General features: G+C 40.3%; 2 protein-coding genes across 2 annotated transcripts in view; both read right to left on the reverse strand.

Moving 5' to 3' along the window:
- Positions 1 to 557: 557 nt before the first annotated feature.
- Positions 558 to 1,933, reverse strand: LOC141343288 (tumor necrosis factor receptor superfamily member 11B-like). Its single transcript, XM_073847882.1, has 4 exons — positions 1,570 to 1,933; positions 1,293 to 1,475; positions 664 to 743; positions 558 to 581 (listed from the first exon to the last, which is right to left on the reverse strand). Exons 1-4 carry the CDS (start codon positions 1,931 to 1,933, stop codon positions 558 to 560), a joined length of 651 nt encoding a protein of 216 aa, XP_073703983.1.
- A 6,681-nt stretch (positions 1,934 to 8,614) lies between these two features.
- The window catches only part of LOC141343289 (tumor necrosis factor receptor superfamily member 11B-like), a 41,601-nt gene continuing 28,109 nt past the window's right edge, over positions 8,615 to 22,106 (reverse strand). The window contains exons 5-6 of the mRNA XM_073847883.1: positions 15,051 to 15,275; positions 8,615 to 9,746 (exon numbers count right to left, since the gene is read on the reverse strand). Coding sequence (XP_073703984.1) covers positions 9,355 to 9,746; positions 15,051 to 15,275 — 617 coding nt within the window. The 3' untranslated portion in view covers positions 8,615 to 9,354. The remainder of the gene's footprint in view (positions 9,747 to 15,050; positions 15,276 to 22,106) is intronic.

Consider the following 22,106-nt stretch of genomic DNA (forward strand, 5'->3'; position numbering starts at 1 on the left):
TCTGGTGGAACTCCCAAAATGAGCCATGGCATTTATAGTGACTCTTTCGTTCTGTCACATCTGCTGAAGAACTGGAATTATTAATGCTGCATTTTCAGACACTGTGGACATATATGGAGATGAAGCCTTGTATTCTGTGTTTTGAGCTTTTTTTATAATATGAAAGCACAACTCAAACATTCAAACAAGTTGTTTATTTATGGTTCGAAGGAGATTAATGCTTCTTTTATCCCCCAAACATAATATCATGCTTGTTCATCACATCAAGACAAAAAAAAAGGACAGTGCTATATGTGCATTCACAAGCAACACAATGTACATCAACAAAATCTCTGTTTAGTGGCCTTTATGCGGGAATTCCGCTCAACTTTCCCCTCTCCTCTCCGCCCACAAACACACACACCTAAAAAAAAAATCATAGGCTCATTTATAAGCTGTTGTTGCTTTATTACAATTACTATATAAGGCCTCTACCTCCTTGAACATTTTTGAGAGCTTGTATGCACTGTTGTGGATGTTGCTATCTCTGAGTTGCATTGGTAACTTCTTGACCTGGTCTACGCTAGCACCTCGAATCCACTCTGAAATAGGAAGAAGTAAGAGTGATCGGTTTGAATAGACGGAATGTTTCCCTTGCAGCCTCTGGCCAAGACGATGTCTCACAAATCTATACAGTTTGGACTGGCGTATTTTTTCATGAGCAAAGAAGTTTGGCAGGAACTTTTTCAGTATAGATAAACCACCTAGACAAAAAATGTGAAATAAAAACCAACAACAGCACAGACACAGACAGTGACTTAGTCTTCATGTTCAGACATTTTGCTGTACTATATAAATAAGCTTAAAACAGCTATTTAAATAGTTCAACCAAAAGTGAAATGTCAAAATAAGAATTTAGTTTTATTATTTAGTCATCCTCTTCATTCCAAACCCATATGTTGTTATAACATTAAGCAACTTAGTTTATAAAACTATTTGCCATGCAGTGTAAAACACACTTTTGTGTGTTCTTCATAATAAAAAAGCGTTCATAGCAAGTAATGATAAAAAAACGTATGTGGTAATTACGATTAATTTTTAACATGTTTTAGATTAAACATGCTTTGTGTGGTAACATCTAAAAAAAATAATTCAAGTAAGAAAAATTTAATAGCAATGAATAAATAAGACTACTGAATCAACCTAATGGTCAGCAGAAAAAGTAAATTTAAAGGGTCAGATCAGGTACTTTTACGATATAAATTATGTACGACTTGGTATCAGAGTTATCGATGACCAATTAGACAATTTACCATCATTCTGTAGATTTTTGCATGTTGAGCATATGTTATCATGCCAGCTGGTTCCCCTCAGTACCACATCAAGATCCAACAATTTGCAATCAGTGTGTTTTACACATGGCGATGACGAGGACGTAACCGCAGAAAAGGTGCCACGTTCACACCTCTCACATTTTGTATCACTGTGTAAGGTACCTATAGACATATAAAAAAATTAAAATAAAATAAAACTTTTCACAAATGTAATTTAGAAACCAAAATACTGAAAAACATAACACCCAAGAAATACCATTCTGCTGGACACCGTATCCATATGAACACTCTGTGTGCTTGATGCAGAAGTCAGTTTGCCAAAAACAGCCTTCTTTACACTGGCAAACCCTATTGTTAGTAGTAGAGCATTCTTTCTTAATGTACTGATTTTCTACACAAAAAGTGCTACAATACAGGCATTTTGATAAGTAGTTCCAAAACTGTGTGAAATGGTCCTTCGGACATGGTGAGCAGACGGTGTCCTCAGTTGCAGTGCAGTGTTTACTCATGTGGGTTCCAGGGGGGCAGCGTGTGCATGTGAGTATCTGCCTTGTGAGCGGGTCTTCGTGCTGGTAAGTGAGGTTTTCTACTGTCGATGTGTCACTGTGTAATAGCAACATCAGTACTAGAGCCAACTGCTGTTCAACACTGCAATATTTCTAGAATAGTAAATAAATAAATTAATTTGCAGTAACTATGTAATACTGTATTTTGTTATAATAAAAGTGGAAAACCACACTGGAAAAACAACAAAATTACTTAATCAAAATCAGACTTTGCAGCAAATTGGCACAGCTTAAAGATTCAAAGCACAGTATTAACCACACAAAACACCATCAAGGTAACACACTAAAATAACTCAACCTTAACTCATATTAAACCTTAGTAGTTATTACTCAGTACCATCTCTATATGTACAATGTAAGTACACTGTATGTAAAGTAATACCATAGTACATGTTCACTTACATTTACAACACAAATGTTGTACACAAAATTACAAATTGAATTAATGCTAATTAGTATTACTCTACTGTACTTACATAAATAGGACCCATTTTTCTTGCTCGTCCTGACAACATAGGAAGAACTAAGAGCTTTCATCTCTTTAAATGTATCATTTCCCACCCACACAGAGGCTGGACTGCTGAGAAGAAGTTTGAAGTGCATGATTTAGTTCATTACACACCCACCACTTAAGTAATATATTATGAGGATACAGAGAACCATACAACCATTTTATATTATCCAGTGAAATAAACATTTAATTACCATAGTGCATCCAGTAATACATTAGCTTATCAATGAATTAATGTTATCTTTATGAATCTGTGATCTATAATTAGGCCTCACACAAACCACTTTTAATAATTTTCTGATATACCATGGATACAAATTCAATTCATGGACAGCTCTTTGATAAAGTAAAGGTCATTTGACTTCTCAGTCGTAAATATCAATGAAACTGGAAGCAATGACAGTTATAACATGTGATTACCAAAAATTCTGAGGTCATCCACTGTAACTATTTAAAAGAAATTCTTACGAGGAGAGGAACAGCACTTCACTTAACTTAAAAAAAAAGCCATAATACTATTATGCCCTACCATAATGTACAACAAAACGCCAAACTTCCATCTAAAGTTGGAATCAGTACATTGTTGCACAGGAAGGTAGAAGCAGGGGCGCAACGGCGCATTTGCTGAGGGGTATGCAATATCAGTGAATCACTCGTTGTCTCATTTACCATTTCCACTCCGTAATATATATTTTTTTCCCACATGTTTTGAGTTTTTAAAAACTCACTGGATCTACATGAATCACACAAATGGCCTATTTTAAATTTAAAATGGCAAATTTTGGGGAAAGCCTTGTTAAAATCTTCTTAGTTTCTTTTAAATGTAAGTCAAACACCCATTCACAAACATATTGTGACTTTTTTATTTTAGTTTTGATCAGTAGAGATACTTAGAAATGAATTGATATTAACATTACTCACTTTGCCCTCTTAGGCAACAATGGTAAATTAACTTAATAAATTAGAATAAAAAAAAAAAAAAAAAAAAAAAATAGGCTTACAAAACTTTTTTAGTTCACTTGGGCATTGCTGTCTTCATATTAATGCATTGTTTTTTTCTTCCCTTTGTCTTTTCTGTTCTGCTCCCCAGAATGTTTCTCTCCTCTATTCATTTTGGTCATGTGACCATGTCTGTGTGTCAAAGGCAGTTGATATGTACTCGATTTTCCTATTCTTGAGTTTTTCATCAAATTATTTAGGCAAAATGACACCCCCTCTGTGCGGCGCCTATGCACTGCATATACTGCATATCCCATTTTTGTGCCACTGGGTAGAATCCTGTTATGTAATTGTTTTAAGCGAAAAGGGAAGAATAACAAAGTGAAATGGAATTATAAAAACTAAGAATTACTGTACACAGAAGTAACAAGTGATATTAACAAGTTTTCACAAGCTGGGATGTTAAGTACAACTTTATAGGATTTAAAGGCAGGAGGCAGGATCTAACAGGAGGAAGGCATTTACACTTTGGTATTTTCATGGGAATGATTTGTGAAGTTACAGTAATACCATTTGTAAATATCTGACATGAACATTTTTCATTTGTAACTCATTAGTCATCTAAAAGGAGAACTCAGTAACACTTTCTATGAAGCCCCTATTTATAATACATTATGAGGGTATTTCTAAGGCATTATAATGAATGCATAATGCATTATAATAAACCTTATAATATGTTATGTCATCTCATAAATACTCATAACAACAATTATAATACATTATAATACTTGAGTATTTGAGGTTATAACTTTTAAGATCATGATTATTTATAACACACAATGGACGCCATATTTAATCTACCTAATTTATAATGGACTATTATATCATATTACATTTATTTTTTACAGTTATATTATGTTTTATTTTGGTGGTCCCCTTAGTCTATTGACTATAAGCAACTTTTCAACTACATGTCAACTAACACTCCTTAGAGTATTAGTAGACTTAGGTTAAGGTTAGGCTAGGTAGAAGGTTTACATATTTGCAAAGTTCCCCATCGGGAACGTCGAGCTGCGTCGTAACGCTTTGGGAACGCCTTTAGTGTTTCCACGCTCTGAACACGTGTAATCTGTCCAATAGAGAAGCGAGTGTGACGTCACGGGCGGGGTGATGTAGAAAACCAGGAAGCTATAAAGCATGTGCGGTGAACGCAGCCGGCAGCTTCTGTCTTTCAGTCGCGCTCTGTGTGTTTTGTCTGTCAACACTGCTTTTCAGGGCCAGTTTGCTCTACTTTTATTTGAGTGTTGACATGTCTTATGAGAAAAAGGTCAATAGCAAACATTTTAAACAGTGTGTTCCTCCCTGCCCTCGCTACATCACGGCAGAGGATTCACACAGTTTGTGTGTTGTTTGCTTGGGGGCGAGGCACACCCAGTCAGCCTTTGAGGTTTTGTTTGCGGCTTCCGCTGCGCACACTTCGCTCCCGGAGGGCTCTTTTTGAGAAAGGAGCCCTCGCTAGCAATCCTCGCGGATCGGGTCCCGTTTCCGCTGAGGCGGAGCGGCACCTGCATTCGTGGGGATCACAGATAGATCTTTTAACAGGAACGGAGACGGACGAGCCCCTTTCTCCTTCCTCCCTTATTAGATCCTCTGCTCTTTCTAGATCGGAAGCCCTTACGGTTCCTTCCCTCCAGGAAGAGCACTCGTCATTCCGGCTATCTTCCTCCGAGGAGGAAGATGTCGAGATGTTCGAGGAGGCTGGGGACCGCGCAGTATGAGGAGCTCTTGGAGGTGGTGACTCGTGCGGTTGCCAAATTAAATCTTGACTGGCCCGCTGATATTCCCACGGAGCAGCCTAAAAGCAGATTAGACGAGAGGTTTCTGAGCTCCAAGCCACCACCTCCACGCCGGGGCTTACAGTTTTTTCCTGATCTCCACACCGAGGTGTCGAGATTGTGGACTAAGCCCTTCTCGGCCCGTGTTCACTCTCCCACCGCCTCCAATTACAGCAATGTGGTTGGGATGGGTGAGCACGGATACAGAACGGTGCCACGGGTCGAGCAGATGCTCGCCAGCTATCTCTCACCCGGCTCGGCATCGTCTCTGAAAGCCCCGGCATTACCCAGCAAACCTCTCCGCACTACATCCTCTTTGCTGGGTAAAGGGTACTCGGCAGCTGGTCAGGCTGGTTCCTGCCTGCACACCATGGCGGTGTTGTAGGCATACCAGGCCGACTTGCTGAAAGAGCTGCATGAGGGTGAGGAAGTGAAGGCAGACGACGTATGCGAGCTGCGTCGTACCGCCGATCTAGCTCTGCGTGCCACCAAGGAGACCGTCCATGGCAGCCATGGTGGCCGCAGAGAGACACCTCTGGCTGACCCTGTCAGATATGAAAGACAAGGACAGGGTTTACCTTCTTGACGCCCCGCTTGTGCCCTCAGGCCTGTTCAGCGACTCAGTTTCATCTGTCTTCGACAGGTTCCATCAGTCGAGGCAACAAGCGGCAGCGTTCCAGAGGTTCCTTCCTCGCTGCTCTCGCTCTAGGTCACGCGGCGCTGCTTTAATGACTTAAACATGTGGAGGAAACCTTGGTTCCTATCTCAGGGCCCAGTGTTAGGAGCTCCGTGTCGTCATGTAACATTAACGACGAATGCATCCCTCACCGGTTGGGAAGCGGTCATGAGTGGCTGCTCAGCCCGCAGTCTGTGGAGCGGTCGCCATCTTACCTGGCATATCAACTGCCTGAAAATGCAGGCCGTGTTTCTGGCTTTGAAACACTTTTTCCCAGACCTGAGAGATCGCCATGTGTTGGTCCGCACCGACAACACAGCACAACACATCAACCACCAGGGAGGTCTGCGTTCACGCCCTCTGAACAAGTTGGCACACCAGCTCCTTGTGTGGTTCCAGGGAAAACTCCTCTCGCTGAGAGCAGTTCACATCCCTGGGCATCTCAATGTGGGAGCAGACATCCTGTCGAGACAGGGGCCGACGCCAGGGGAATGGAGACTCCACCCCGAGTTGGTGGAGCTCATTTGGACCAAGTTTGGACAAGCCCAAGTTGTGACGCAGGAGACGACGCAATGTCCCCTTTGGTTCTCTCTGAGTCATCCAGCTCCCCTGGGACTGGATGCCATGGTACAGACGTGGCCGAGGCTTCGTCTGGAGACAGTGCGCCAGGACGGGATCAGCCTCTAACTAGTAGCCCCATTCTGGCCGGGCCGAGTATGGTTCTCGGACCTGATTTCCCTCCTCGACGGCCCTCCATGGGAACATCCTGTCAGGAGGGATCTCCTCTCACAAGCGGGGGGCGCACTCCTGCACCCCCAGCTATGGAAGTTATGGGTGTGGCCCCTGAGGGCCCTCCTAGCTTCCGGTCTCTCAGCCGAGGTTGTTGAGACCATTCTCCAATCCAGAGCTCCCTCTACGAGGAAACTGTACACCGGGAAATGGAAAGTCTTTGTTCTTTGGTGTAGTCAGCACCACATTGACCCAGTCCACTGCCCAGTAGGTTCAGTGCTGGACTTTCTGCAGGCCCGTTTCCCTGCGGGCGTTACTCACTCCACCCTGAAGGTTTACGTGGCGGCCATAGCTACTTTTCACGTCCCCTTCGTTCCTACCTCTCTCGGTAGAATCCCCCTGGTGTCACGTTTCCTCCGCGGTGCGCTGAGGCTGAGGCCGCCAGTACGCTCTCACGTCCCCACCTGGGACTTGGCTGTGGTCTTAGAGGCTCTATGTAAACCTCCATTTAGTCTATTGAGGAGATTTCGGACAAACTTTTGTCCTTTAAAACTATCTTCCTTCTTGCCATTTCCTCTCTAAAAAGAGTTGGCGACCTTTAGGCCCTCTCTGTGGCCCCTGCTTATTTAGACTTTGCGCCTGCCCACACAGCAGGGCTTTGCAATTCTGGCGGCATGGGCATATCTTTCCCAAAGCGTTACGACGCAGCTCAATGGTCCCAATGGGGAACACCTCGAGTTACTTTCGTAACCCTAGTTCCTCGAGGGAACGAGACGCTGCATTTCTAAGCCATAATTCTGGCATCCCTGCAGCGCTCCTGGTGGCAGAAGCTGCTGGCTACATTCACCGCACGTGGTTTATAGCTTCCTGGTTCTCTACATCACCATGCCCGTGACGTCACACTTGCTTCTCTATTGGATGGATTACACACGTGTTCAGAGCGTGGAAACACTGAAGGCGTTCCCTAAGCATTACGACACAGCGTCTCGTTCCCTCGAGGAACTAGGGTTACGAAAGTAACTCGAGGCATTACTTACAATCAGTTTGTCATTTGGGGAACCATCAAAATACAGTGTTAGCATATATTTTGCATACTACTAATAATAATTACTGTTAGCTGACATGCAGTTGCAGTTACTTATCAAAAGCTGTCTAAAGGGTACCATCAAAACAATCAAACTGATAATACAAATGTGTCACATTACACATTTATCTAATACCTGATCTTATTTTTGAGAAAGAGAAATTTGAGAAATATTATTATTACTTATAAGTGGTCTTTGTATGCTTTGAGTAAAGTGACATGAGAAACATGGCAAGATATGAGACTTATAATACGTTATAACTATGGAGGAGGTAATCATACTCTTAAAAGCTATAACCACAAATAAGTAAAACATTATAATACATTAAAACTGTTCTTATGAATACTCATGAGATGATACAACATATTATAAGATTTTTTATAATGCATTATACATTTCTTATAATGCCTTAAGAATACCCTTATATTGTATTATAAATGCAGGCTTCATAGAAAGTGTTACCGAGAACTCCTGGACTCCCCACACCAATGCACTCCTTTGATTTCCACAGGGTTTGGAAAGTAATAGATGATGTAAGATCTAAAGTAAGCACAAAACCTGTAAAACAGAAACAATACTGTACACAACACTCCTTCTCTTATGTATATAATTCTATTCTTAGTTGTTTTATTAATTTTCATCCACTAATGGATAGGCTGTTTATACATAAATATTTGTTGGATTGTTCTTTTTCCAGTGGTCACAATTGCTTCCTACTATATTTGAATATTTTTCTGTATGATACCTCCATATTCTCAGTGAATATAATAGTGTGGAGTCAAATAATGTACAAACGCAATGAGTGATTAATACAAAAAATTCATTTTTAAAGGAAAAAAACAAGGAAACGTACACTGGCAGTAAAAAAAAAAAAAAAAAAAAAAAAAATATATATATATATATATATATATATATTAGAAAAACAAACAGTTTTAAAGAGTTTACAAGTTTGTCATGGTTACAGGGTCAGAACATGGTCCTGCAAAGTCCCTAGGTACTTGTCTAGTAGGCTAACAATAGATGACTAAATGGTAACTGTGGGCCTTAAGCCCTAGTGGTCCCTGTATAGATAAAGGGTCTTCAGCATCCACAATAAAACACAACAAAGTATATAAAAATGTTGTCTTACATTGTGGCAGACCTGATACTTTTGAGAATACTTTCAGTATGAGAATGTGTGGTGGTAAACATCAATATCTACTTAAAACAGTCACAACTATACTTAAATCAAAAATAAATGATATACTGCATTTATAAAGTCCAGTTTTCTGACAAATTGATAAATAATATTCTTTTTAAAATGTTATAAACAAAACAAAATATGACAACATATACAGTTAAATATAACATAACTGCTATTATACATTCATGACCAACTTCCATTATTTACAACTTCAATAAAGCATACAGGTTGATTTTTAGCAGGTCAGGTAAACTTTAATTCAGGTCCTGAATTAAAGTTTAATTGTCTGTAGAACTTAGGCTTAAATTTTCATTTTGGAATCAATTTCTTAGTTTCAGTCCACTATAAAACCAAGAATATCAGGCCACAAGAAAAGAAAAGAAAAAAAAATCTACATCTCCACACAATAAATCAGTTTATTAACCCTGTCCATTTTTAACCCAGAACTGTCAAAAACTATGTACAACTTCTCTTCATTTAAATAACTAGTTTCAAATTGTCCTTCGATAAAGTATAATTAGTCATTGTACAATTTGGTTTTGAAACATGTGTTGTCCTGGATCATGTTAACAATCATCTTCTCATACATGCGATGTATGGATGACTCACTAATAATCCGACTGATCCTCTTCAGAATTTTAAGAAGGGGTCGGTGAGCACCTTTTAAATGTAGTTTGCGGAGACTGTGCAATAAAGCTTTGGCCAGGTCCTGACCTCCATTCTGAATCTTCCACAAGTGTAGAAGCTGCAGGATGTAACGTTGTGAGGGACAGAAACGAACCAGGGCACGAACATCTTCCTCGCTTACTTTCTCCCCAGGTAAACTCTCCATTAAGCTTAACAGGTCTTCCAGAGTAAGGTTTTTTACATTGGCACAGCGAGATACCTTCCTCTCACAGTGGTTTACACCTAGGAGAAATAGAATGACGTATGTTAGTACTATTAACTTAAAAGCACACTGCACTGATTTAATATTAAATATCTATTATAAATAATTCTGCAGACAGATATATAATTAATATGTAATGATGGTCAATGAAGTCAAAACAAATTGTTCACTTTGCTTCAAAAGCAAGCTACATCAAGTTGTACTGACTCTAGTAAGTTAGTATGAATTTAGCAAGCCTTCCAACAACTCTTATCTTTCTTTAAATTTTTCATACATCAGTATGTAAAATCTATTAAAATCTCTTTCATTTCCAAATGCAAATAATAGTGCAATAAATTCCCTTAATCTAGACAGTAATTTGACAAAACTAACATAATTCTATTTTGTAGTTTTCTCTTAATTATAAGTCTGGAATAATTTACTGTAAATTATTTAATCCTCCTTTGTAATCACATTTCTAGAATGAACAATCAAAGCATTCTTCCAGATTGGAAGATGTAATATTGATAGAAAAATTCTTAGTATTCTTTTTTGAGTATTTCTTTTTCTTTTTCTCAGGCATCCCAAACTTTTCAGGAGACATTCCATTTTACATTCAAGCTGAAGAAAACACCAATTTAGGCTCATTGGAAATATGTGCCTGTATATACATTTCTACAAACCTGAAAAAATGTACCTATATTTACGAATCACTGCGGTTTCCAGTTAAAATGAACACTACAGGCAGTAAAACTTTTATTCCTTTTCACAGATATGATTTACACACAGAATTAAAATTATTAAAGCCTAATTTGCTGACAATTACTACTGCAGAATATTATATTATGGCTTTAAAACAATTTCAACATCTTGCGTGATTTTAAAATTGATACTTTTGAACGTTGTTGTCACATATACAGCTTCATATGCATGATATTTCTAATGCTGTCAGTTTGCTTGGTAGCTTGCATGATACGGTGTTGCACTTGGGTGATAAAGAGCTCTGGTTTAAACCTTGTTAAACTACGGTTTGACAAAACAGCTAAAATCTGCATGAGTAATTGAGAATAGCATGGCAGCATTGCTAAATACATTGTTTAAATCATTTTTGTTAACCCTCTGGGGTCTGAGGTGATTTTGGGGCCCTTTAGATGTTTTGACATGCCCTGACATTTGTGCTTATTTCAGCTCCTAAGATACATATACACATAGGTATTCAGCACAACATATATTGTATTCAACTGTGCTACAATAATATGTGAATAGAAAACAGAAATACAAAACAAAACAACAACCAAAAAAGATGGATATGCATGGTTAGTAAGTTTTGGGAAAATAAATGTAGCTATAAAGCCCATACTGAATAAGTCCTGAACAAGACTTTTAAGTAATCAGTCTTGTAGGCTAGAATATTTACTCTCAAATCATTTTGCTTACTCATTCACAGAAAACAATATATTGATATAACTATTACAAGACATCTAAAGGTGATCTAAAGGTAATAAGGGAGTGACAATGGCCATGATTATTTAGTGATTTACACCTGAGAGACAAAGAGTCGTCCCCTAATGGCCCATCTGTGTGACTGTTACTTTGAAGCAGGTAACAAAGAATGTGAGGAGAGTAAAATAATGTTTGTATTTTATTTACAACACAGTATAATCAAAACATATATAATGAAGGTCAAAGACACATTATTGTGCACACTGATCTAACCACAGAGATGTGAACAGACTTTGTGTCATTCAGATTTTGTTCAACAAGTGAAACAACTAAACCATACCTAATATTTAAGTGTTTGTTACTTCTTTCCATGGATTCAAGAAAAAAAAAAAAAAAACATCATCAGTAATCATGGAGCTTATTTTACTATAGAATATCAGTGAACATTAGTTGAACATCTGACGTTGGTACAGCGCTCTCAGAAGAAAATAGCCTGAAGAGATTGAAAGTCAGCAGGATTCATCTGTGATGCAGGTATCGGATCACTAACAAACAATAAAAACAAAACAAACAAACAAAAATCTGTAAGCATGTTAATATCAGGAGCATCTGTATTATATATACAGTCAAGCCCGAAATTATTCATACCCCTGGCAAATTCTGACTTAAAGTTACTTTATTTCAACCAGCAAGTTTTTTTTTTTTTGACACAGGCTTCTCCCAAAAGATAATAAGACGATGTACAAGAGGCATCATTTTGAAAAAAAAAAACAAATATTTCTTTTTTCTTTTTTATTTACATTTGAACAAAAAGTGGCATGTCCAAAATTATTCATACCCTTTGCAAACTGTCACAGTCTATGAAAATCCAAAATCCAAAGTTCTATACCATTCCAAATAGTCCAAGCTGTTCTAAAACATCCTAATTACCCCGATTCATTGGGAACAGCTGAAAAACAGAAGCTCTCTGCAGTCATGGCTAAGACAAAGGAGCTCACTGAGGACCTGCGGCTGTGCATTGTGGCTCCTCACAAGTCAGGAAAGGGCTATAAGACCATATCTAAATGTTTTGAAGTTCCAGTGGCTACAGTGCAAAGTATTATTAAAAAATACAAGACGTTCCGCACTGTGAAAAATCTCAGAGGACGTGGTCGGAAGCCAAAAGTGACACCTGTGCTGGCCAGGAGGATAGTGAGAGAGGTAAAAAAGAATCCAAGGATTACCACCAAGGCCATCCTGATGAATCTGGGCTCTGCTGGTGGCAACATCTCAAGGCAGACGGACACTGCACACCACTGGGTTCCACGGATGCAGACCAAGGAGGACACCACTTCTCCAGATAAATACTCATCTGGACAAAGAAGAAGACTTCTGGTCTTCTGTTTTATGGTCAGATGAAACAGAAGATTAATTGTTTGGCCACAATGATGTAGCCTTCATTTGGCATAAAAAAGGAGAAGCCTTCAACCCTACGAACACCATCCCCACTGTCAAACATGGTGGTGGGAACCTAATGTTTTGGGGGTATTTTTCAGCCGGTGGTCCAGGGAACCTAATCACAGTAAACGGCACCATGAAGGAGCAATACATCAAAATTTTTAACAACAACATCAGGCAGTCTGCAAAGAAACTTGGCCTTGGGCACCAGTGAACATTTCAGCATGACAACGACCCAAAACACACAGCAAAAGTGGTGAAGAAAGGTTTAGCAGACAAAAACATTAACGTTTTGCAGTGGCCCAGCCAGAGTCCTGACTTCCAATCCAATAGAGAATCTGTGGAGGGAGCTAAAGATCAGGGTGATGGCAAGGAGACCCTCCAACCGGAAAGAGTTGGAGCTCATTGCTAAAGATGAATGGGCAAAAATACCAGTGGAGACATGCAAAAAGCTGGTCAGCAATTATAGGAAGCGTTTGATTGCTGTAATAGCCAAAGGCTTTTCTATTGATTATTGAGAAGGGTATGAATAATTTTGGACATGCCACTTTTTGTGCAAATGTAAATAAAAGCTGAGAAATATTTTTTTCCACAATGATGCCTCTTGCCTGTGTCATTTCCGATCAAAAAAAAAAAAAAAAACTTGCTGGTTGAATAAAAGTCAAGTCAAGTCAAGATTATTTATACAGCGCTTTTTACAATACAAGTTGTGTCAAAGCAACCTTACAGTATTAAAATAATAAAATAAAAGGTCAATAATAATGCAAGAGTTCCATATTGCAACAAAGTCAAATTGGGGAGGACTCATCTGGTTCCCATGGCCTTGTGCCGGTGGCCGTTTAGGGTAGGAGTTCTTTCTTGATGATGAAAAGTAACTTTAAGTCAGAATTTATATATATATTATCAAAGGCGCCTTTTATATATATAGGGTACGACGGGGCTAAAGGTGCCCCTCTAAACCACTAGATGGCAGAAACAACTTTCCAAAACATCTGCTTTTCAAGGTACACATGCAATTTTGGCAGACGCTTTGCGCAAATTTAAATTTATTTTGCATCTGTATTTTAAATTTAATGACAGTATATTTATTGAACAAAAATGTATTGTTTTATTTATCAAAATAAGCAGAAAATAGTACAAACTTTGCTAAAGTGATTGTTTTGAACAATTATTTCTATCAATACTGTGCAGCATGAAGTAAAAGGCCCCCTTGCCACCTCACACATTTATGAGATTTTTTAAACAAAATAAACGACTTGTATGATTTATTTTCACACAAAATCTGTTGCTCCATAAGTGTTCAATACAAATGTATATATTTTTCTGCAATCATACACTTTGGGCACAGTGAAAAGCACATTTTTTTCTTAGGGTGTGCCATTAGCCCCATTGTACCCTATATATATATATCACGCATGCTTCATACTATCATAAAACAGGACATTTTATATCTGAGAAATTATTATTTTTGTTTAGCAAATTATAAACATCTATTTGCGAACCGAGTATTAATAATAAACATGGTCTAAACATTTTTAGACTCAAAGCGTTCATCATGTTACAGTGTACACTTATTTATAACACTCGTTTATTGTTTTAAATTATATAGACCATAAAAACATCATCGCGTTGTAAGAAATTTAGATACAATGATTTGCCTGTCATATTCAAAATATTTCACTCAATTTTAAACAATTTAGTCGGAAATTATAGTTTGGGGAAAAAGATGGTAAACGTGTTCAAGTTTATGTCACAATAACACATGAACTAATGCAAATAAGAAACATTACTTACTCATCAGAATAATCTCCTCCGCTGGATCAGCCACGCACATCATCTTGTTCTTCTTCTGAGGTAAATTCTGGGTTGTTCCTCTTGTCTTCTTCCAGAAATGAATAGTAGCCAAGATGAACTAGATAAATCGTCAAGCTTTGTTTATGGAGGTGATGTGGGTGTTTACATGTCCGTGAGTTTTCCATGGATATTTATAATATCAAAAGCGAAAAGAAGCTTGTGGGAGTGATCACATTAAAAATAACTAGCTCTGACAGCAAAACTGTACATCGCATTAGCCTCATACAGATTACTTTAACGCAGAATATTTGTAGACATGTCTAAGTAGACATGTCAAGCTTTCTATAAATATATTTCTGTGTAAAGTATTCGCTGAGTTCATTTTAGTGACACATTTCTAAAAGCTGTTCGCGGAGGCAGAGAAGACAGAGAGAGCACCCTGTTTGTTTATTTTACAAAAGCACAAATTCTGTTGTTATTGTGAGTGTACACAAATAAAAGTATACACTTGGCGGTTTCAAATGTAAAATGTATACCTGTAAACCACATTCCCACAACATAAGACAAAAATAGCCTTTACGATCACTATCACCTGTACTCATTTGTTCATGCTAACGTTTTTTTTTAATAGTTGTCTCTTAAAGCTAAATAAACCAAACAGAGATGATGACCTTGTATGATGCTGACGAGTTTGTCTTGGTCCTTATTTTGTTCTCTCCAGAGACGAAGCAGATGTAGTGCCTGCTGCTGAGGACTGCAACTTTTCTTCAGCCTCTCAACACTCTTCCAGTCCACCTTGCGTCCTGGAAGGCTCTCAGAAAGACGCTCCACAGGGACAGAAGCCAAAGGAGGTGATGCAAGGAATTTAAATATGGCTTCCTCACATAATGTAATGTCTAGAAGAAATTGAAAGAGAGGTGTTGGGATGGTTATAGACATGGAAACATGAAAAGCGCACAAAACAAGGTTTTGCAGAAAAAATTTAACATGTTAGTGTATCAGCTACTTTGTACTATTGTAGCATATTATTGTAGTATATTGAGTATCTGGGATCTGCAATCCATATTTTCCTAGTGATCTCTCTCTCTCTCTCTCTCTCTCTCTCTCAATACACTGTATAAAGACATAGATACACTGATAGTACATACTTGTGACTACTTTTTTAAGATTCTTCTATTTTATATGTACAATAGGCAGAAAAATAGCAAAAACAAAAAACAAACAAAGTCAAGTCACCTTTATTTATACAGTGCCTTTAACAATATGGGTTGTGTCAAAGCAACATTACAGTATTAAATAGGACAATAGTATGTCAATAATGCAAAAGTTCCATGTTGCAGCAAAGTCACATTTAGGTGAGGAGCTCTTCACTGATGATCCGTCTCTGGGGCTCATCTAGTTGACGTGGTCTCCGCTGACATTCTGGGCTGTAAAGGTCGTCTCTAGGTGCTAATCCACCATCTGGGCTGGGTACGGGCTGGATCCGGGGGACTGCAGTGACCATCTGATCTAGATACAGACTGGATCTGGTGGCTACGGTGACCTCGGAATAAGAACGAAACAGACTAATATTAGCGTAGATGCCATTCTTCTTACGACGCAACAAGTACATCCGTGTTCCCGGTTCCGGTTGACCTAATTAATGCAATTAATTAACAATCCTTTAATGGATTTGGGTTATAGAAATGTGTTAATGTGTTATGTGTAGGCAAGGTTAAAGAGATGGGTGTTTAATCTAGATTTAAATGGACATAGTGTGTCTGCCTCCCGCACAATGTTAAGTAGATTGTTCCAGAGTTTGGGCACTAAATAAGAAAATGATCTGTCGCTAGCAGTTGATTTTGATATTTTAGGTATTATCAAATTGCCAGAGTTCTGAGAACGCAGCGGCCGGAGGGACTATAATGTGATAAGAGCTCGCTCAAATACAAAGGAGCAAAACCATTGAGTGCTTTATAAGTAATTATCAAGACTTTAAAATCTATATGACGTTTAATAGGGAGCCAGTGCAGTGTTGACAGAACCGGGCTAATATGGTCATACTTTCTGGTTCTAGTAAGAACTCTAGCTGCTGGATTTTGGACCAGCTGGAGTTTGTTTATTAAGTGTGCAGAACATTCACCCGATTAAGCATTACAATAATCTATCCTTGAGGTCATGAACGCATGAATTAATGTTTCTGCATTTGACATCAAGAGCATAGGTCATAATTTCGATATATATTTGAAATGGAACAATGCGGTTTAGCAAATTCTAGAAATGTGCCTTTCGAAGGAAAGATTGCCATCAAATACCACACCTAGGTTCCTAGCTGATGACGAAAAATTTTTAAGTCTATTCAAAAGTAAAGTAGTTCATGAAGTCATTACTACTGTGCTGTTGGGAAAAGTCAACGCCTATTGGTGCTTTATTTTTTGGTAATTTAGCAACTGTATTGAATAAATATCTTGGGTTATGTTTGTTTTCTTCTAAAAGAGATGAAAATAAATCAGATCTAGCAGTTTTTAATATTTTTCTATAGGATAAGGTACGTTCACGCCAGGTGGTACAAAAAACCTCTAGTTGTGTTTTCCTTCAGCTGCGCTCCATTTTCCGGGCTGCTTGTTATACCACGGTGTCGGACTGTTTTCCTTAATCTTTGTAAAGGAGCAACGGTATCTAAAGTGCTAGAAAAGATAGAGCCCATTGTTTCTGTTACATCAAGTTGTTCTGAGCTATTAATTATGCTGAGGAATTCAGATAAATTAGGAAGATTACCTACAAAGCAGTCTTTTGTAGTAGAAGTAATGGTTCTACCATACTTTTAACTAGAAGTTAAATTTACAGGAAATTATTTGAGATATCGTACTTGGTTACTAACGTAACCCCGGTTCCCTAAGATACAGGAACAAGTACTGCCTCTGCTAAGATGCTTTTGGGGAACCAGTACAATCCCACCGTGCTATGCTAGAGAAATGACTAATGCTTAACCCGCCCTAAGCACCAGTGGGGCTCAGAGAGACCGAGTATTTTGCAGGGTCACCATTTATTCCGAGGTCACCGTTGCCAACAGATCCAGTCTTTATCCAGATCAGATGGTCACCGCATTTCCCCAGATCCAGTCCGTACCCAGCTCAGATCATGGATCAGCACCTAGAGATGACTTCTATAGCCCTGAATGTCAACCAGATGAGCTCCAGAGAAGGATCAAGAAGCATCGGCGCTAGACCATGGGAACCTGATCAGTCCTCTGAAATCTGACATTGGTACAAACTGCTGGTTTCGTCTGGCCAGAGGAGAACCGGTTCCCCCGAATGAGCCTGGTTTCTCCCAAGGTTTTTTTCTCCTTTTCTGTCACCTGTGGAGTCCTGTTTAATACTGTGAAGTTGCTTTGACACAACCTGTATTGTTAAAAGCGCTATATAAATAAAGGTGACATTAACAGGGAAGCCCTGCAGGTAGCAATAGAGCCAAACTCTCCGAGGTCAGCCTGGTCTAAGTAATCGTTCAAAAGAATTTTTACAGCCTTGGAACTCGATTGGGAGCCAAGGGCATACAGAAAGGAGACAACTCCAGAGCACTGGCTTTGTGAAGAGTGAACCCATCTAAGCAGAAAGGACCTGGGCCTGTAAAAATCCTTTCCACGCTGAGCGCAATGCGAAAATGCGAGGCAAAATAGCATATCCTTGGTTCAGCCTGCCCAGCACATGCGTTTCTCTCGGACTAAGATGTGGTGTCCCCTTAGGTCTGGCCCTTAGATAGGTGTGAAGGCTAAAACATACTGCCAGCATCTCCAGGCAGTTGATGACAGTGTAGAGAATTTTGGTTAGCTCAAAGAATTTAAGATGATCAATATATGTGTGTATATGTATGAGACTGTTCCTCTCATCACATATACACTGCAAACTCCACCAGGTCTTACGACCAATGAATAGGATGAAATGAGTTATTTAAAACATACATTTCAGTCAGGGAAAGTAGTTTAACTCACAGGAAATCGTGTATAATAATCGTCATTAAATATACGCAATTTCCAGTTTCTGATCAGTAACAGTAATAACGATATCGACTGGTTTCTTTGTCCAGCAAATTATTCAGCGATACCCATTACTCTGACGTTGGCCCGTCGTCACGGCAACGCGTTTTTACTAACCAGAACGGAGTTAAAACAATTGAACAGAATAGGGCTTAAGGTAGCAATATGAGATCGAAACAGTTTAAGTGACTTTGTAATGTAAGCATTCAGCACAGAGAATCATTATATGTGAATATATGGTTGTTTATTAAACTATTCTACTTACAAACGATCGCACATAGACAAACGTACATAAAACACAAATAGACAGAGAACGCGCGAGAGAGAGAGAGTAAGAGAGAGAGAGAGAGAGAGAGAGAGAGAGAGAGTAAGAGAGAGAGAGAGAGAGAAAGTGAGTTTGCAAAGGGACAGGAATGAAAAGGTTCTGAACATCCTGAAATCGTTTCTTTTATAAAACGCCTTAAACGCAGCTATCTACGTTTGTAGAAAGGACGGATACTTGCAAGCTTGTTGTTGTTGTGCATTGTTCCGTTTGTGTTCAGTTCAGAAAGTCCTTTCCAGTATTGCAGGCCTCATCATCTCCTCCGCTAGGTGAGACCCCCCCCCCCCCCCCCATGGATCTGGGGGGAGGTGCGGGTGACGTGTCTTTGTGTCCCGAAGGCAAGAGCAAGCGAGAGAGAGATGAGGGGAGGTTTATAAACCTGTAGGTCGTTCACGCCCACAGTTGGACCTTGTCCAATCCGGTTGATCTGAGTTTTGGAGGGAAGATTGAAAGTCTTTGTCTCTCACAATGGGGTTTCGCATGTGGAAGCTGATTGGTTGTTTGGCCACAAAACTTTCAAAAGTTCAATAATACATATAAAGCAAGGAGTTATTAAGATGCCACAAACATTAACATTTAGGGAATAATAAATGCTGCTCATAGACACCAAACATGATCTATGAATCTTCTCGGTTGACTGAGTGATTCTAAACGTGAGTCTTAGCATGCACAATGATTCACCTATTGCGGATTAATGTTTGAGGCCGACATACATAACAGAAACAACGATATAAGAAAAGGTAACACATTGATATGTGTACATTTCTATATAACTGTATGTGGGACTGTATGTCTGAATAAGGAAAGTGTATCTGCATTTCTGTAAGAGTCTTATCTTGATGGTGGGGGGATGAGTTGGATAGTGAACAAAGGTCTGGCTCATAGCACATAGGTGTTAATCATGGGGGAGAAGTCATTTAAGGAATATAACTAGTTATTTCATGTCTGATTGCCCTCCAGGCACTACATATCCCCTCTTTCGAACGTTGTTGTCCGTCCAACAGACAACAGCGAGCGACGTCAAAGGTGCGGAACAATCAGGCATGCACCCGGCACTCCTGGCTGGAAGAGAGAGGTGGCTCTCTGGAGGTTGGTGCTTCAAGGAGTGGCCGTGGTGCCGTGGTCGACGTTATCAGGTGTGATAATATAGACAGTGGCAAGGTATGGGTCCTCGAGCTTTGTGCAGCAGGTGTCGAGGCACTGTCACTTGTCATCCTGACCCAGGTTGGTCTGTGTCAGGTGGTTGTTATCTAGTATCTGTGGTCCCTGCAGTCTGGAATCGCTGGTTGGACTCTCACTTGTGAGAGGGCAGGTAGTTCCAGGGTTCGCAGAGAATTGTCGTAAAGATTTTGTAGTGTAAAGAAGTTTCCGATGGACCCGGTTAGGGTGCAGGAGGGCAGCAGGTGTCTGTTATCCCGCTGTTTTGCTCAAATGTCATCAGGCGTCTGATGTTGGGGGTGTCGACACTGACTTGAGCGGGTCTGAGTTGTGTTTGTAGGGGCTTTGCTGTTGGGCCTGTGGGCCCGTTGCTCCATTCAACATTGTCTGGCTGCTCCTGAGGTGTCGGCTGGTCTCATGGGATGCTTTTTCCTTTTAGGAAGTCTAATGCGGTGTTGCGTTGGGCAAGGAGTCAGAAGTTTACCTTTCAGTACTTCTCAGTGGAGTTTCATTCAAGGAGCTCTTTGTTAGCATCAGAAACTCTGTTCTGGAAAAGCAGGCGTGTCCAGCTGTCCTTGTGGGTGTCGGTTAATTTTGGTACTCAGAGACTTGCAGGTTCAGTTCATTTACCTCCTGTCTGAGGCCCTTGAGGGTGTGGGCCAAGGAGAAGACGATGCTGCTCAGCTCCTGGTTGTCCAGGCTGGATGTGAGTTGTCCATTTGTCGCGGTCCTGCTGTTCCTTTCTCTGCCATTGCAGGCCGTTGGCTGCTTTAGGCTGAAGGATGCCGTTCTCTGTACTCTGCTGAGTCTCCAGTTGGTCCTGGTGAGTGGCAGGGCTGGATGTCCGAGACACGCTGGTTCACAGTTCCTATTGTGAATCTCGCTGGCTGCGGCATGCTTTTGGCTTCCTGCGCTCTTTGGATGCAGGTGTCGCACTCGGGCATGTTTCACTGAAGTACTGGTGAGCAGTGTAGGTGGTGACACGGGTGGTCTCTTGGTTGACACGGGTGTCGTTTCTGGTGCCATCTGGTGGTAAACGTTCACAGATGTTTCTCGTCGACTGACTGCTTTGCATCGTAGAGAGGCTGTGTCGTTTGAAATCCGCTGGTTTCGAGCTGGCATCAAACTTAGCATATTCTGATGTCCTCTGTCACTGCATGCTTGGCAGTGCGCCACTTTTGCGTTGGTAGTGGCTTTGGTACTCTGGTGTATTCTGCACGGTGCATCTTGGGCATACATCAGCAATGACCCCCCTTTGTTCCTGGAAAGCTGGGAGCTGTGGCGGTGTTTGGTTATCAGGAACAAATGTGAGGATGTGTCATCTAGATGCGGCATGTGTGTGACATCACTGAGTTGTTTTCGGCTTAGTGCCTTAGTGTGGTCGGACAGTGCAAGGTTGAGTGTCAGCATTGGCAGAGGCTGCTTTAGCAGAGCTATTTTGTAGGTGGAGCCAGTGTGCATGGGTGTGATGCAGGCGGCGTAGCAGCGTGAGGGGTTTGCTTGTGGCTTAGAAGCGATGCTTGGGTTGGGTGGGTGGGTTTTTTGTTGTTGAAAACCTTAGGCAGCCACAAAATCCCTCAGTTTTTTCTGGGCCTTTCACTGTTTTTCCACGAATAGCATGTAAATGTTCTTATTGTGATGGCACTGCTTGTCTGGAACAGTTGTTGATGCTCGTCTGTTTCAAACTGAGTGGTGTTGTTTGAAACTGAGCTTAGCCTACTTTGAGTCTATGCAGGTTAGTAATTTTCAGAGGGAGTTCTTGCGACTTGCTGTGACACAAGGGTTGATCCGATTGCCGTCACTCGTGCTGTGATGTCAGGTGGCCCGGCTTAAGGTGTTGCAGTGGGACAGGCTTGTCGTTTTCCACTAGGTACCTGCTCTGGGCGTGTCTTGCCTCGCTCTTTGGTCTATAAGCACATGGGTTTGTCTGCGTGGGACCCTTGGTCTGCAGGCATTGATAGTTATACATATCACACAGTGGTGGCAGGTCTCTGTGATTCCCCTTGTCTTCTGGTGTGCTTGGCACATCGCTGGATGGCTTGTGCAGCGCAGCTGTTGTCATCTGGGTGCTGGGCTCTGCTGAGAGCCTTGTACATGACATTAGTTCTGCATCATCGTCATATGTGGAGAGCAGCTTGGCACCATTTCTGAGTGGCCATTTTCCTTTAGGCTCTTCATGACGGAATTGTTTAAAGTCTTTGAAATACCTGAATGGTATGTACACTGCAAAAG

The sequence above is a fragment of the Garra rufa genome, chromosome 9, assembly GCF_049309525.1.
Source record: "Garra rufa chromosome 9, GarRuf1.0, whole genome shotgun sequence".
Lineage (NCBI taxonomy): Eukaryota > Metazoa > Chordata > Actinopteri > Cypriniformes > Cyprinidae > Garra > Garra rufa.